Below are 18,637 nucleotides of genomic sequence, written 5' to 3'. Positions count from 1 at the left end.
CACCAGTCCCTATCTGTAAAAAATTCAGGAGCTCCGCCCCATCTATGCAAAGTTTGATTTTAGATTCTCAATTATCAGACTTCAGATACAATTGAAACAAAAAATTTCGAGTGAAAAAGATTCAGCATGAGAATCTCTACAACTAATGTTCAGTAACATTTTCACCTAAAATTATTAAAAATAAGCTCAAAATTCGAGAAAATGTGATTATCCAATTGCGAACTGTTGGCAACTGTTGATTCTATTAAATGATTCACTATGAAGAGATAGCACACCTCTTGTGTTTTCAGCGTTATTACCCTGTCACCAGCTGGCTCAAATCTTTGAATAGTAGACTTGAGATGCGCGGGAACACTAGCGTCAGGTGATCAATTTCCATAACGGCAAGGAAAGTTGTGTGAGTGCGCCACATCAGATTTTTAAATTTAGATTTGTTGAAATAGTCCAGCTATGTGCTAAAAATTGATCTCATATACTGATGTCCACGTTATAATGCAGGAGGAGAAAGATGGGAGAACATCGTTGCCGATTCTCTGCTTTGCCACTGCCTCTATTGAGTATTGCTGATAATGGTATAAATCTGTTTAGATTCTCCTCGAGAGTACTTAACCTAGTGCTGAAATTAATCTCATATACTGAGGTCAACGTTATAATGGTGGTGAATGAAGATAGGAGAACACTGTTGCCGATTCTCTGTTACTCTGTTGAAATATCCATTCTTTTCGAGAATATTCCACCTATGCGCTGTAATTAAACTCATATACTGAGGTCCACTTCTAAGGTAGTGAGAGAAAGATAGGAGAACATCGATGCCAATTCTCTGCCTTCTATAGAGATAGCTGATACTGGTGTATCTGAATGTAATATTTAACTGTTCATTTTTATTTTAAAATAATCAATTAATTACTAGTCAAGAAAATATCTATTCAATGGTTAGATAATACATTCAAATAATTGAGATTTAATATTTAGGAATCTATATATATATATATATAATATATATATATATATATATATATAAACGCGAAATGGCACTCACTCACTGACTGACTCACTCACTCGCAGAACTAAAAATCTACCGGACCAAAAACGTTCAAATTTGGTAGGTATGTTCAGTTGGCCCTTCAGAGGCGCACTAAGAAATCTTTTGGCAATATTTTAACTCTAAGGGTGGCTTTTAAGGGTTTAAAGTTCGTCTTTTAGCATGTATATTCTTCTTATTCTCTTAATATTATAATTGAAAAATGTCTATACCATATGTTAATATAAAACTATAATCTAGAGAGAGTACCTCTTCGAAACAGTTGATAACTGGTAACTAAATTAATAATTTTGTCAGGTTGGCATTAAGTTGAGTTGACTTTGTTAGGTTGGCACCAGTTGAAGATTTAAATGCATTTATCGGCGGAAAAATTGATTGGGCACTGCTACTTCAATCAGAGCTATTCCTGGGATATTATAACTAGCCGTCAGGCTAGCCTGACGCTCGTCAGCTAGCCTTACTAGCCAGCTTCGCTCGCCATATCCGTTTAGTATGGACCCCCGACTGGATCGTCCTAACATATGATAAAATGCGCCAATGAAGAATGCAGGCGAGCGAAGCGAGCCTGCCGATCTCATTCTTGGACGATCCAGTCGGTGGTCCAGGGGGCGGAGCCCCCTGGCTAGACGGATATGGCGAGCGAAGCGAGTCTGACGGCTAGTTAATTATATTTCTACATTGCTTAAATTCGTTCTGGCAACGTTACGGAGGTAGTAAAGGATAGTGTTAACTGCTTTGTTGAATAATAGACAAGGAGAGCAACACCAATCTTATACTGCCATTATAACGTGGACCTCACTATAGTAAAGTTTTGACCCAATAAAAACAGAGGCCAGATTCGTACTTGGTCAATACTGTCATTGAGAACACTGTTGTCTACACGCTATTGCTGTCTTGTAAAACTTTTACAAATTAACCACAATATGAAATAAGGGTTTGTCTGCTCATTAAGTAATGGAAAAAGTTTTCAAGCGATGATAAGCTCTGATAACAATGTCTAGAAAGTCTTGTTGTCTGTAGAGTAGGGATGGGTATCGAAAGACAAAAAATCGATGTTTTTTTCACTTCAACATCGATAAGTGAACATCGATGTTTTTTAACATCGTTGTATCGCCCTACGTTTTTACGGATGATACCAAGGTACCTAGGTTACAGGTATTCTAGCAGAGCACAGGAAATGAAAATGGATTAAGTTTTTTATATGGATATCTGCTCTCCTTACAATAGGAGGACCTCTTTTTCCAGAGCTAGATTAATTAGTGTTAAACGCATGTTGAGGAAATATATAATTGTAATAAGAAAAAACTCTTTCTTCCTAAGAAACAAAGAATCCGACCTATTATTCAATTCTGAATAAATATCCAACCTTGACACGGGCCGCAGAAGTAGAAGTAATGTGAATCTTCAAGAGTATCAACAGTCTCACATAAAAATACAGAGAGCCTGATTGAAAAAAAAAACAATCAGCAGGAAGTCAAAACTTATGCGAGATCTTTCACAAGAGTGATCTATATTCACGAAAAACACTAAACAGAATACTACACTAAATATGACAAAGATAATGATTATATTCTGTTACTATTGCTCTATATTGTTACTATAAGCTCTCAAGATAATCCTCTTCAAACAAAAAAATTGCATGGTTGCCTGTAAAGTCGGTATACGGGCGAAAGTTTTACATGACAACGACTTTGAGTGGTAAAATAATTTTAATGTGAATATTCATTCGTATATAGTGGGAAGAAGGATGAAATAATAGTAACAATTCAAAACATTTATTTATACAAAGAATTATATTTAAAACATTAATTTATACAAAGAATCTCGCACTGAACCACAACATTGTGATTACTCCAACATAACCTATTCACTTATGCATGATTATGTGATTATGCATTATTGTGATTACTACAACATAACCTATTCACTTATTCACCTAAGCAGGCGCAGTCGCAGGAGATTGCTTGTGGCGCCTGCGCAGGTTGATGACTGCTCCATTTCACTCTCTCTCCAGGTGAATGCCTTCGGGTTGCTGGTTGCTGCTGCGTTGGTTGCTCGCCACTGCTCCTATTCGTGCTCTTTCCAGACGACCGTGAACCGAAACGAACGCTCTCACTCGCTCTCATTGTGAGCGCATAACGTGGGAACGTAACGCAGTTTCTTGAAGTGTCACCCGGCAAACCAATTTATAAGACGTTGTCACGTCAAAAAAACCTTAAATCAAATTAAAAATTAGAATTGTTTTTACTTTTTAGTTGGGAAAAACATCGGATGACCGATGTCTAGGTAAAACCATCGATAAGTGAAAAACATAGACCAGTGAACATCGATGTTAAAAACATCGATGTTTGATGTTAAAACATTGATGTTTTTAAACATCGATGTATCAATAACCATCCCTACTGTAGAGTTGAGGATGGATCAAGGTCCGTCTGTATTACAACAAGGTTGAGTAACATGTTGCAATAGAAACTATAGCCTATTGAAAAGAGTTTGCGTCACATGCTGCAATGCAGACTATACTATGAATGAATTATGTTATTGTCGTCTTTTGAGTTGAGGATAAATCATGGTCTGTCTGTATTACAACATATTTGAGTCACATGCTGCAATGGAAACTGTAGCCTATAAGTTACCAATTACTGTAAGTTGTTGAAATTTTCAATTTGGCCGGAAGATGACATCAGGTTCTGGGTCATTCAAATCGGGAAGAGCTAAGCTCCGCCCAACTGTCTTCATATTGGTCAACGATGAAATTCATCTTTTTACCGGTAGAGATAGCACCAGGTACTGGATAATATATATGTACAACTCTATAGCACCAGGTACTGGATAATGTATATGTACAACTCTAGTTAAATACTTCGTCTCTCAGGCCCGGTTGTACAAAAGCCGGTTAGATTTTAATTGTGATTAGTTTGACGAGAACCAACAGAGAAGGCGTTCTTGAAGAGACGGCATCTCTCATTGGTTCTCGTGGAATTAATCACGGTTAGATTTTAACCGGGTTTTGTGCAACCGGGCCTCAGTCTCTCAAACTCTCACACTCTTTCTTTGAGCTCTATCTCTTTCTCACGACCTGTCCTGGTCACGCACCCTCTCTCCTTCAAACTCTCCCCCTCTCACTCTCTTTCTGTCTCTGGGTTTGGTAGAGTTGGTAGAGTTGGTAATGTTTTGGTAGAGAGTTAGTGGGAAGGATATTTTGAATATTCTTTCCGAAGAATGGACATTGATATGTCCAAAGCTCCGCCAATTTATGTAGATGCATAACAATATTATCTATTTTATCTATAGTTACTACAAATTGCTTTTTTTCATATCATATACAGCTCAATAATTATTTTCATAGTCTATATTATGTAAATTCATCTATAATTTTGCTGTATTGTAAGCTATTGTATATAAGTGTAAAAGCCAGTATATATTGTAATCTACATAAATAAAGTACTCAATCAATAAATCAATAAATCAATCAATCAATCTCTCTCTGTCTCTGGGTTTGGTAGAGTTGGTAGAGTTGGTAATGTTTTGGTAGAGAGTTAGTGGGAAGGATATTTTGAATATTCTTTCCAAAGAATGGACATTGATAAGTCCAAAGCTCCGCCAATTTATGTAGATGCATAACAATATTATCTATATCTATTACCAATTGCTTTTCTCATATCATATGCAGTTCAAAAATAATTTTCTTAGTCTACATTATGTAAATTCATCTATAATTTTGCTGTATTGTAATTTATTGTATATAAGTGTATAAGCCAGTATATTTTGTAATCTTCATAAATAAAGTACTCAATCAATCAATCACCCCTCTCCCTCTCACTCCCTGTGTCTCTCTCTCTCTCTCACTCTCTCTATACCTATCTTTCGCTCTCTCTCTCTTTAAGGTTGTGTGGCAGAGAGGATCTAGAGTCCTAACTCCGCCCTAATAAAGGCATATAATCAATCAATCACTCTCTATTTCTTTCTCTTAGAGAGTGTGTTGTGTGTCGATGGGAAGGATATTATTCTCTATCCTTTTCAAAGAGTCGACAATATTTGTAATTTGATGAAAAATAAATCGGTTCGATTAGATTTTGGTGCACTAAGTCATGATAATTATCATGTCATGTAAAATAATTATGTACCGGTGAGATTTTGCTCCAATATTTCAATCCAACACACTTTTCTAATCATAAACCCGAGATTTTCCCCCGATATTTTCAAAACAAAACCAAGTTAATGAGTTTCTTTTCGACGAGATGACACTTCTTGGCTCAGTTTTGAGAGGCAATCGACACCAGAAGTCAAGATTCAGGCGCTCCGCTGCCTGTTATCATAGCAGAAAAAATATGGAAGAAAGATAGTAGAATTTAGTAGGAGAGGAAGAGAAGGAAGAGGACACGAAGATGGAGGAGAGGGAGAAAAGGACGTAGATGATGATGATGAAGAAGATGAGAAAGTAGAATGGAGAAGTAGAATAATAGAATGAACGGAAAAGTAGTAGTAGCAGATGAAGAAAAAGAACAGGACAGGAGCTGAAGAATTGGAGGTGTAGGAATCGTGGATAGGAGGAGTAGAATGGAGAAGTAGAAGTAGCAGAAGAAGAAAAAGAACAAGAACAGGACAGGAGCTGAAGAATTGGAGGTGTAGGAATCGTGGAGAGGAGGAGGTTGTGGTGAGGAGAAGGAGGTGTTGAGAAGGAGGAAAATGATTGGAAGAGAATAGTGAGAATCTATGATGATGAAGAAGAAAAGGGAGTAGAAGAACGAGTATGAAATATTGGAAGGAAAAAAACAGGAGTTAGGAAATATACCACGAGTCGAAATACATAGTAAAAAAAATTGATCAAAAATAAGAAGGAGCAGAGTAAGAAGAGAAGAAGAAGAAGAAGAAGAAGAAGAGAAGAAAAAGAAGAGAAGAAGAAGAAGAAAGAAGAAGAGAAGAAGAAGAAGAAGAAGAGAGAAGAAGAAGAGAGAAGAAGAAGAAGAAGATAAGAAAAGAAGAAAAGAAGAAGAAGAAGAAGAAGATAAGAAGAAGAAGAAGAAGAAAGAAGAAGAAGAAGAAGAAGAAGAAGAAGAAGAGAAGAAGAAAGAAGAAGAAGAAGAAAGAAGAAGAAGAAGAAGAAGAAGAGAAGAAGAGAAGAAGAAGAAGAAGAAGAAGAAGAAGAAGAAAGAAGAAGAAGAAGAAGAAGAAGAAGAAGAAGAAAAGAAAGAAGAAGAAAGAAGAAGAAGAATAAGAAGAAGAAGAAGAAGAAGAAGAAAGGAGAAGAAGAAGAAAGAAGGAGAAGGAGAAGGAGAAGAAGAAAGGAGAAGAAGAAGAAGAAGAAGAAGAAGAAGAAGAAGAAGAAGAAGAAGAAGAAGAAGAAGAAGAAGAAGAAGAAGAAGAAGAAGAAGGAGAAGAAGGAGAAGGAGAAGAAGAAGAAGAAGAAGAAGAAGAAGAATAAGAAGGAGAAGAAGAAGAAGAAGAAGAAGAAGAAGAAGAAGAAGAAGAAGAAGAAGATGGAAGGGTGCAAGCAGTCTGATATAGCTATTACTACTACTTGAGAATATTGCAAATAACTGTCCGACTACAGACTGTCTGACTCGATAGATGCTGAAGAAGAAATGAGGACAAGAGATGGGGGAAGACAGAGATGAAATCAGAGAGAGAAAGAAAAATAGAGCTAGTGATAACGAGAGAGAGAGAATATATGAGAGATAAGAGAGATATAGAGAGAGTGAAAGAGTATGAATGATAGATAAGAGAGAGAGTGGGTGAAAGAGTGTGAATGAGTGATAGAGAGAGAGAGAGAGAGAGTGAGAGAGAGGCCGAGAGATTGTGAGTGTTTGAGAGAGAGAGTGGGAAGAGGTATGGATTGATGAAAGGGTTGATTTCAGAGAGTTGTGAGGAGTAGGGGGAAGAAAATGGATGCTGGTAATAATAATAACAATCGTAGTCATGGCGGAGTCGTAATATCAAGAAGGCATTGAGTGGAGCATAGAAATTATAGGATGAGGAGGTGAGGAGTACGGGGAGGAGGAGGCGATGGAAGAGAAGAGAGGAGAAATTGATGAAAAGGTGGTGAGACATGTCATTCATACATTTTTAGTAGTTGATCAGAAAAGCAAGAAAAGTGAAAGAAGTAGAAAATATCATAAAAAGATGAAGGATCGTAGAATTGATGAGGAATATCATCAAATCGAGCTTCAACCTTTATTGATTCCAATTTAAACATCAAGTCAAGCTGAATACAGTCTTGAGCGCCACCAACACACGCGTTTCACATTCCATCAGCTGATGCCATGCTTATTATAGAGGTAACTTACTGTGTCTGTACAAATACAGATGATATAATCAGCTGATGAAAAGTGAAATGCACGTCTCTGTGACGCTCAATTCTGTACGCAGCTTGAGATATGGGCCCATATGAATAAAACCAGAGCAAATTAATGATCATGAGCAAGAGCATGGAGCATAAGGTTTTGCTCATGAGCAAAAGTAGGAGCGAAAGCATTTGCTCATTTTTATATGAATAAGTTTCACCTTATACTCTTACCTTATGCTCCTGAACTCTGGAGCAAATGCTCACGTATTTTGGAGATTTTTCATCAGCGGATTCGCTTTTGTAGCCTTACTTTGTTTTTATAGCTCACGGAAGCGCTGAATATGCAAATAGGGTGCACCGCTTTGTGTTTGCGTCGTCTGCTCTGTTTTCTATTTATGAATAGAGTTTTAGGTTAGTTGAGTTTAGAATTTTGAAATAATAGCGTGAAAAAATGTCATCTCTATAATAATCTTCAGAATATTCTTATAATATCAATAGCCTTCCTATAATCGTCTACACTCTCTCATCATCTTAAATGCCTATTTCCTATTTTGTGATAGCTATCTTTATAGCTTTTGTATTTATTATTTTGTAGGGATAATGGTGATATATATCATGGTTGAATCTAAAAAGAGTTTTATAGTTCTCAACTATTGGTTGTGATCGTTTCTGGTATAGTATCCTCTTCCTCATACGAATTAGGTGAGCGATTTTACTATGAGTAAAAGGTGATAAGCTGCTCTAGACTATACTCTCCTTTTTTGAAGCAATTGCTTCAAAAGTTGAGCAAATGCTCTAGTTTATTCATACAATTTTGAGCAAAAGCTTTTACTTTTGAACAAATGCTCAAACTATTTTTTCGATGAGCATGAGCAAAAGGTTTTGCTCACGTTTATTCATAGAAAATGAAGCAAATGCTCCATATTTTAGAAGTATAAGCGAATGCTCAACTTCATACATATGGCCCATATCCTTGTGTTTTCATTCGAAAAATGCATTGAATTAAAAGTTGAAAAGAGTAGGAGAAAAGCTAGGAGAGAGGCAGCTGATGCAATTAATTTGTTATGTTGGTTTCTCAATGACTCTTGAATCTTGAGGAGACCGCATTGTTCTAAACTGTTACTGGACTTGTAGGAAGAGTGAAATAACTGAGGAAATGATAGTTGAGAAGAGGGATAAGGCTGGTCAGACATTGTTTAGTCAAGTCAAGGCTAGTCACGTTTAGTCACAATACTTCACAGTGTTCCTTATGATGCAACTCACACTAGAGAGAGTCTCACACTAGATTAGTCATTGCAATTAGACATGACTCCATATAAGCAACTATGTGAAGTATTGTGACTAAACGTGACTAGTCTTGTCTTGACTAATCGGTGTGTGACCAGCCTAGGAGTGGTGAACGAAGTAGAAGGGTGATAAGGAGCAGGATAAAAAGAAGAAGAAGAAGAAGGAGGAGGATGAGGAGATACAGAAGTAGTGGGAATTGACGAAGAAGAAAATGAAGAAGAAAAAGAAGAGGATGAAAGAGAAAAAAATAAGAAGATGAGAAGGAGAAGAAGAAGAAGAAGATTATGATAATGGATGATAGTGATGAGAACCCAAAAAACAGGGTAGTAGAAAAATGGATGATTAAGTAAGAGAGGATGAAGTGAAGCAAGTGAAGAAGAAGAAGAAGAAGAAGAAAAAGAAGAAGGAAGTGAGAAAAAGTGGGAGAAGTAAACGGTGAAACTGAGAAGCCAGACATCTAGTAGGAGAAAGTAGTCAGTCAAAGAATAGAGAAATCAATCAGAAAGCATGAAAAAAGGCTCAGTTGCACAAAAGTCTGTTCAATTTTAACCATGATTAAATTCACGAGAACCAATCAGAGAAGGCTATTTTGAAGAGGAGTCTTCTCTGATTGATTCACGTGGCATTAATCACGGTTGAAATTTAACAGGCTTTTGTACAAGTGTTTTAAAAGAAGCAGCTGATAGAGGATGATGATGAGGAGGAGGAGGAGGAGGAGGAGGAGGAGGAGGTGGTGGAGGTGGTGGAGGAGAAGGAGAAGGAGAAGAAGAAGAGGCAGGAGGAGAAGAAGAGGAAGGAGAAGAAGAAAAAGATGAGGAGCAAGAGGATGATAATGATGAGAACACTGAAAACAGGGTAGTAGAAAAATGGATAACCAAGTAAGAGAGGATAAAGGAGAAGCAAATGAAGATGTATGAGAAGGAGGAGAAGAAGAAGGTAGAGGAGAAAGAGACGGTGAAATTGAGAAGCCAGACATCTAGTAGGGGAAAGTAGTCAGTTTGGCTCTCTTATCAGAAGTGCAGACTGATCATGAATTGCCTCTGCGTCAGAGACTTTCCTTATTATTTGTGCATAGTACTAGCTAGACTGTGACGTCACCGGTGGGGGGGGTTTATCGGGTGTACGCTGCCCCCCTTTTGGTGGAAAGGGGGGGCTACGTTGCCCCTCTTTTGGGGTAAGGGGTCCACGTTACCCCCCTCGATAGTAGCAAGGGGCCCGGGGGGTGTAGTAACGACCAACTGTTGGGAGGCTGCAAAACTGTGGTATTTGGGGTTGTAAGCCACAGATTGCAAAGTGGAGAAATAGCTGGGAATAGTGGGGAAATTTGATGGTCAGCCATTTTGGGGAGGGATTGGTGTGAAGCCACAGATTTCCAAAGTGGAGGGATAGGTTGGTGTAACGGGGAAATTTTGTGAGTCAGCCACTAGAGGTGTAAGCTACAATATTGGGAAATGTTCAAGAAACTATCAGGTTGTACCATGGAGAAATGATAGCATGAGAATTTGCATGTAAAAGTATTTAAATTGTTTATTTTATTGGGTTATGTGATACACTTTGTAAACTGTTTCTTAGACATAATTTGATTTGATTCGATTTTGAAAAAGATTTCCCATAGTATAGGTCATTTAAGTTCCAAATTGTTAGCCGATTTTTGTCAACTCAAGCCGATTACTGTTGTCTACTGTCTATAATAATTACTGTTTTGGCTAAGTGAGAGTGTAAGAACGGCACAGTATGAGAGACTACCAGCGTCACATAGATTCACGAAAATTTACTAGGGCAATTCGTATCAGTGTTGATGATTCCAAATAAGAAAACAATAAAAGGAGATTATGAATCCAAGGAGAGAATGAGGAAATGAATGATGAATAGGATGGGATGAACAGAGAGAGGCGAAAATGAGAGCAAGAAGCGGAAAGGAGAGTATAATTATTATTTAACGAAAATCCTAAATAAATGCTGTAAATCACCCCGAAGACTTCTGCTACTGCAGACATTGACAACAGGGTTAACAGCTAGATGGAAATTCGATGAGAACTACTATCCAAAAATTAGTTGCCAGCCCGGGAATCGAACCCGGTACCTCCCAATTGCCAGTCAGGAATGCTTACCCTAGTAAGCTTACCCCAGGGTAAAAAATGATGAAAGTAGAAATTCTAAAAAAAAGTTTAATCATACTCTGCTTTGTCAAAAATTAGATTCAGAAGAAGAAGTAGGAAAATATGAGGAGAAGGAGTGTTGGTGAAGAAGAACGAGTGGTGGAGAAGTGGGGGATTAAAAAAGAAGTGGGAAGATGAGGTTGACAAGAGAGTAGGATGCAAAGGAGAAGAAAAAGATGAGGTGGTGAAGAAGAATGAGAGGATGAAGAAGAGATGAAGGAGAAAGAGAGTAAAAAGGAAACAATGATGGAGGATGAGTAAGGACAGGAGACTTCAAAAACGCAATGGATCGATGAGTTTTCCTCTCTTTCCAACATTCTTCTCCTCTCCTTCTCCTACTACTCCTCCTCCCCCTCCACCTTCACCTCACTGCTTATTTATATTCTTTCTCTCATTCTCTCTACAGCAATGCTCACCATGTCTATTTGTGTGAGAGAGTTGGAGATATATATTTTCTAAATTAGCAGCCAAATGTGAGAGCCTGAGTGAGACAGAGAAAGAATATTATGTGGTCAAAGTGAGATCAATTTTAACTGTCAGCATTTATTTATAACTCCAGTGCTTCTTATTGGACTAATACTGTCTGATTACTATATAATAGTCGTAGGGAAAAAGTGACTGGAATGAAAAGTGGTCACTCTTGTTTTCATTAATCTGTTTTCGTGGTTTTCCTTCTGTTTTTCTCTCTCTCTCTCTCTCTGTATCTCTCTTAATTCTATTATCCAGCACTGGGCCATATGAATAAAGTAGAGCATTCTTATACTTCTAAAATTTGGAGCATTTGCTTCATTTTCTATGAATAAACGTGAGCAAAACCTTTTGCTCATGCTCATCAAAAAAATAGTTTGAGCACTTGCTCAAGAGTAAAAGCTTATACTCAAAACTGTATGAATAAACTAGAGCATTTGCTCAACTTTTGAAGCACCTTTTGCTCATAGTAAAATGGCTCAACTAATTCGTATGAGGAAGAGGAAACTATACCAGATACGATCACAACCAATAGTTGAGAACTATAAAACTCTTTTTAGATTCAACCATGATATACATCACCATTATCCCTACAAAAGATATACCTGATATAAAGATAGCCATCAAAAAATAGGAAATAAGCATTTAAGAAGATGAGAGTGTAGACGATTATAAGAAGGCTATTGATATTATAAGAATTATGCTGAAGATTATTATAGAGATGAATTTTTTCACGCTATTATTTCAAAATGCTAAACTCAACTAACCTAAAACTCTATTCATAAATAGAAAACAGAGCAGACGACGCAAACACAAGCGGTGCCCCCTGTTTGCATATTTAGCGCTTCCGTGAGCTATAAAAACAACGTAAGGCTACAAAAGCGAATCAGCTGATGAAAAATCTTTAAAATACGTGAGCATTTGCTCCAGAGTTCAGGAGCATAAGGTGAGAGTATAAGGTAAAGCTTATTCATATAAAAATGAGCAAATGCTTTTGCTTTTACCTTTTGTTCATGAGCAATACCTTATGCTCCATGCTCTTGCTCATGAGCATTAATTTGCTCTGGTTTTATTTATATGGGCAATTGTCTTGATCACTAGTTTTCATCATATTTTGTCACTTATAGAAGCTGTATTTAATACACATATTGAACTAACATGGGATGGTGGTACATCTGTACAAGTGACAATATTTTTCTCCATTATGTTTCTATTTTACAGGTGGAAATTACTGAGATATTGCAATCATTCAAATGCTAATGAATAAATTATTATTAATAAACGAAAATCCAAATTAAATACTGTAATTCACCCCGAAGACTTCTGCTACTGCAAATACTGTATTGACAACAGCGTAAACAGCTAGATGGAAATTCGATGAGCGCTACTATTCAGAAATTATTTGTCATTCCCGGGCTGACAAATAATTTTTGAATAGTAGCGCTCATCGAATTTCTATCTAGCTGTTTACCCTGTTGTCAATACAGTATTTGCAGTAGCAGAAGTCTTCGGGGTGAATTACCGCATGTAATTTGGATTTTCGTTTAATAATGATAATTTGTTTCTATTTTATTTGAATTCATTCTAGCTCAAGCCCGGGGCTTCCTTTCTCTACCGCCCCGTCCTCCTCTTTACTACTCTTTCCTATTATTCCCTCTTCTTCTACTCTATTCTCCTCCCACTTCTCCTCATCTAAATAAATAAATAAATAAATAAATAAATAAATTTATTCGACCAATAAACAAACACTTTACAAAAAATGAATGCCTATCGTCCAAATAGGAGACCCCAAAGGAATCCTGTGTGGGGCTCCATCAGTATAAATGAATACAAATTTTAATTAAATAAAGACAAAACCTAAAAATAATTTTCTAGCTCACTCTCATATTTCAAAAAACTAAATCATACAATAGCTCTAAAACCTAGCTACTTGAAATCACGAGAACTCGGTAACAACTAAAAAATGATCTCTGAAACATTTCAAATATATAAATCAATACAGTCCAGAAGACGAATGATACAGAAAGTATGAACAACCACTCCTTATTTATAGGTAAATTTATATACTATCATTCCAACTATGAATGTGCAATTCATTTTTACACAGCAAAAATTCTGGATATCAATATCCTCAATTAATTCTCAATTATACAATAGCTATCATACACAGAAAATTTCAAACTCTATGATTTTATTAAACTGGAAAACCAAGTATAAGACCTGAGTAACCCAGTAGACCCAAATATTAATTCATTCAGCTGAGATAATTCCTAAAAAAACAAATTTACATTATCAAGCATCTCTTCTCACTTTCTTTATCTTCTCTTCTCCTTATTCTTTATCTCTTCGGAGTTTTAGCTAGTGTTATGAGACACAGGATTTCGGTAAAAGTGTAGAATCATAGAGAAACAATAGCGTAACTTATTGTTAACCTATTGTTTCTCTATGGTAGAATTTACAAACCAAATTCTCGATTTTACTTTCCTCCTCTCAATATCTCACTCTGCCACCTTCTCATCCTCGGCCTTCACCTCTACCTCCTCCCACTGTTCCTCCTCCTCCTACTCCTCCTCCTCCTCCTCCTCCACTCCCTTATCATCCCTTTCCATGCCCTATCCCTATCCATCGTAGGGTGTGTCACCTAACAGCTGTGAGGTGCGTAGTAAACAGTGCTGCCATCTTGTGGCCGAAACTGTAATCAATCACTCTACTACTACAATACTCATGAATGAACGTAGTAGTAGAGTGGGCGTGGTCCTTTCTCTCTCAATCCCTCTCACTCTCTCTCTGTCACACTAGTTGTATGATCTTACTACTGGTAAACAAACTATTTTGCCACCTGTATTTTGACAGAGATATTCCCTTCACTACCTAGTCAATCATTATTGTTCTATTTTATTTTGTTGGTCGATTTCTTGCTCATTCACTCTCTCTCACTCTTTCTCTCTTTAACACCCTCTCTCTCTCTGTCACACTAGTTGTATAACCCTACTACTGATAAACAAACTATATTGCTACCTGTATTCGGATAGAACTATTCCTTCACCACCTATTGTTTTATTTCTTTCCTCGCTCTCTTTTTTTCTTACTCATTCTCTCACTCTCTCTCACTCAATCTCTCTCTGTCACACTAGTTGTATGACCATACTACTGAGAAATACACAAGCTATTCTGCCACCTGTAATCAGATAGAGCTATTCCTTTTATTACCTTGTCAAACATTATCGTTCTACAGAATTTCTTTTCTCAGTCGCTCTCTTGTTCTCTCTCTCACTCACACTCACTCTCACTCCCCGGTCGTGTGTTAATGGGGAGGATATTTTTATATCCTTCTCAGAGAATCGACAATTATTTGTTGAAACACCGCCGATTTATGAAGTTACATCACATTATTATATTATCGTTCTTCTAATTGCATTCTATATTTATTTTCATTGATTAATTATTTATACTTTGTGAAATTCGTTTGGTTAACTAGCAATATCGTCATTTAATGTAAATTAGTGTATAAGCCAGTAAATATTGTAACATACATAAATAAAGGAATCTAATCTAATCTAATTCCTCCTCACACTGTTGCTCTGTCTCTTTACCTCCCTCTTCCTCTTACCCACACATACACACACATTCAATACTTCACTACTCATGGAGTATTACTACATGTATTCTGATTGAAGTACTGTATTCTACTGTATTTCTCAATTTTTCCAAAATCTGGACTTTCAATTCCTAAACATCTGGAGTTCAAATTCAAACTAGAATGGATAAAAATATGGTTACTGTATTCATTAATTTATTCATTGTTAATAATACTAGTAGTTATGTGAACAGTAGACCTCACGCAGTATTCTCATCCACAAGTACCTGATTGAAACTATAGACCTTATGAAAATACAGCAATAGACTGGCTTCTCCACACATCTGTGTAATCACTTGTCAGCTGATTTATGATGAATAATTCTACAGTCTGATTTTTAATCTAATATTGGTGTATGAAGGAGGCTCCTTTTTCCCTTTATATTATCTTTGAAATGCAAAATTTCCAAAAACCTTGTGTATACGCGTTTATACCTCGTAGACGCGCAATCAAATAAGGAACATACCTGTCAAATTTCATGGAAATCTATTACCGCGTTTCGCCGTAAATGCGCCACATATTCGCAACATTCAAACATTTAAACATTAAGAGAAATGCCAAACCGTCGACTTGAATCTTAGACCTCATTTCGCTCGGTCAAAATTAAATGAAGAACTCGGGATGAATCAACAAGCTATCAATTATAATATTTGTTTATGATGATTTCTTGTCGTCTTCTGAAAAATGTCCTGAAAAATGAATTTTTTTGCAAAATGAATAATATATACAAACATCATATGAACACAAACTGTACTGCAAGTAAAAAGATTTGCATTGGGCATAAGCGGTGCTTTGTATGTTATAACATCTGTCTCCTATTTCAGATTGTGTCTTCTATCTTAGATTCTTGGATTTCATGTAACTTATTTTATTATGAAATTGTTTTTATTTTATTGCAGAGCGCGGATGATCTTAACTCGAATGATGAGTGGCCACTGGGACTTAATTCGGTGAGTGGATTTAAAAAATTCTCAAAAATGAAATATGTTTTCTTATCTGAAAACTTGTAATACAACAAACTCTCCTTATTTTCTTGGCATGAAAGACCCTAGTAAACCTAGTGTTAACTTGGAGTTTTTGCAATGTGAAGAGACCTTCAGTGTTCCAAACTTGTCTCATTTCTCGGCATGAAAAGATAAAATAAACCTAGGTGTAACATATTGTTGTAACACAAATTTGCTGCAATCTGAAGAGGCCTTGAGTGTTCCAAACTTGTCCCATTTCCTGGCATGAAAATATAAAATAAACCTAGGTTTAACATATGGTTGTAACACAAATTTGCTCCAATCTGAAGAGGCCTTAAATGTTTCAAACTTCTCTTATTCCTCGGCATGAAAAGATAAAATAAACCCAGGTGTAACATATTGTTGTAACACAAATTTTCTGCAATCTGAAGAGGCCTTGAGTGTTCCAAACTTGTCTCATTTCCTGGCATGAAAATATAAAATAAACCTAGGTTTAACATATTGTTGTAACACAAATTTGCTCCAATCTGAAGAGGCCTTAAATGTTTCAAACTTCTCTTATTCCTCGGCATGAAAAGATAAAATAAACCCAGGTGTAACATATTGTTGTAACACAAATTTTCTGCAATCTGAAGAGGCCTTGAGTGTTCCAAACTTGTCTCATTCCTGGCATGAAAATATAAAATAAACCTAGGTTTAAATATGGTTGTAACACAAATTTGCTCCAATCTGAAGAGGCCTTAAATGTTTCAAACTTCTCTTATTCCTCGGCATGAAAAGATAAAATAAACCCAGGTGTAACATATTGTTGTAACACAAATTTGCTGCAATCTGAAGAGGCCTTGAGTGTTCCAAACGTGTCTCATTTCTCGGCATGAGAAGATAAAATAAACCTAGGTGTAACATATTGTTGTAACACAAATTTGCTCCAATCTGAAGAGGCCTTAAATGTTTCAAACTTCTCTTATTCCTCGGCATGAAAAGATAAAATAAACCCAGGTGTAACATATTGTTGTAACACAAATTTGCTGCAATCTGAAGAGGCCTTGAGTGTTCCAAACTTGTCTCATTTCCTGGCATGGAAATATAAAATAAGCCTAGGTGTAACATATGGTTGTAACACAAATTTGCTGCATTGTTAGATGCCTTGAATGTTCCAAACTTGTCTCATTTCCTGGCATGAAAAGATGAATACTAGGTGTTACAAGTTGTAACACAAAGTTGTTGCAATGTGAACGGGTCTTGAATGGTCCAAATTTCTTTTATTTCTCGGCATGAGATAGAGAAAATGTTGGTGTAACATGTTTCAATACAATTTTGTTGCAATATAAACAGGTCTTCAATGTTTGAAAATTCTGTTATTTGTTGGCATGAAAAGATGAAGAAAACCTAGGTGTTAATTGTTGTAACACATTATTATTGCAATGTGAAGAGAGGTCGTTAGTGTTTCAAACTTCTCTTATTTCTCGCCTTGAGAAGATAAACCTATTAGGTGTAATATGTTGTAACACAAATTTGCTGCAATTTGTAGTCCTAAATGTTTCAAACTGATCTTATTCCTTGGCATGAAAAGATAAAGAGAACTTAGGTGTAACATATTGTAACACAAATTTGCTGCAATTTGAAGAGTCCTAAATGTTTCAAACTTCTCTTATTTCTTGGCATGAAAAGATAAAGAAAACCTAGGTGTAACAAATTGTAACAAAAATTTGCTGTAATCTGAATAGGCCTTAAATGTTTCAAACTTCTCTTATTCCTTGGCATTAAAAGATAAAGAAAACCTAGGTGTAATGCAAATTTGCTGCAATCTGAAGAGGCCTTAAATCTTTCAAATTTCTCTTATTCCTAAAAAGATAAAGTAAACCTAGGCGTAACATATTGTTACACAAATTTGCTACAATTTGAAGAGGCCCAAATGTTTCAAACTTCTCTTATTTCTCGACGTAAAAAGATGAAGAAAACCTAGGTGTACTTGTTGTAACACTAATCTGCTGCAATATGGAGAGTTTCAAACTTGTCTCATTTCTCGACTTTGAAAGATGGAGACTACTGCATTAGTGCAGTCCTTGGCATGAAAAGATGCCATATTGTTACACAAATTTGCTGCAATTTGAAGAGATCTAAATGTTTCAAACTTCTCTTATTTCTCGACGTAAAAAGATGAAGAAAACCTAGGTGTAACTTGTTGTAACACAAATCTGCTGCAATCTGGAGAGTTTCAAACTTGTCTCATTTCTCGACTTTGAAAGATGGAGACTACTGCATTAGTGCAGTTGCATGTAAGTGCATCGACTGTAAAGTGCATAGTGCATTGCAAGATAGACAGTGAGGCCTTTCAGTATTGATCTCGAAACTGTGGAACGCGTGCCAAATATTGCTGATGAAGCTGTTTTTGACTCTAGTATATTATGCTGAGGGATTTATCTATTTATAGCGCCTAGTATACAGCGGATGGATGTCAATACTTTGCTTTTATTTAGTTCAATTGATTAACAAGGATTTCAGATTTAAATAATATCTATATATAAAAATGAATGTCTGTGTGTTTGTTGTTTGTTCCCTATAGACTCGAAAACTACTCGACAGAACGGCATGCAACTTTGGGAATATGTTGTGTGAATATTGGGGATGGTTTCTGACCAGTAATTTTAATAGGGGGGGGGGGCTGATAATAATAATTATATATTAAACCATTTTACAGACCTATGTATTCAAAATTTTCGGCCGAACGGAAAGATCATCATGATTCAAGATCATATATTATGATAATATGATTTAGCATCTAAACTTACC

General features: G+C 36.3%; 1 protein-coding gene across 1 annotated transcript in view; it reads left to right on the top strand.

Annotated features, from left to right (window-relative positions):
• The window catches only part of LOC111051954 (cytoplasmic polyadenylation element-binding protein 3), a gene marked incomplete in the record, with an annotated part of 134,648 nt that overhangs the window by 66,686 nt on the left and 49,325 nt on the right, over positions 1-18,637 (top strand). The window contains 1 exon segment of the mRNA XM_039433752.1: positions 15,794-15,829. Within this exon segment, the coding sequence (XP_039289686.1) occupies positions 15,794-15,829 (36 nt within the window).

The sequence above is a fragment of the Nilaparvata lugens genome, chromosome 8 (genome assembly GCF_014356525.2).
Source record: "Nilaparvata lugens isolate BPH chromosome 8, ASM1435652v1, whole genome shotgun sequence".
Taxonomy (NCBI): Eukaryota; Metazoa; Arthropoda; class Insecta; order Hemiptera; family Delphacidae; genus Nilaparvata; species Nilaparvata lugens.
This window is presented reverse-complemented; position numbering and strand designations above follow the sequence as displayed.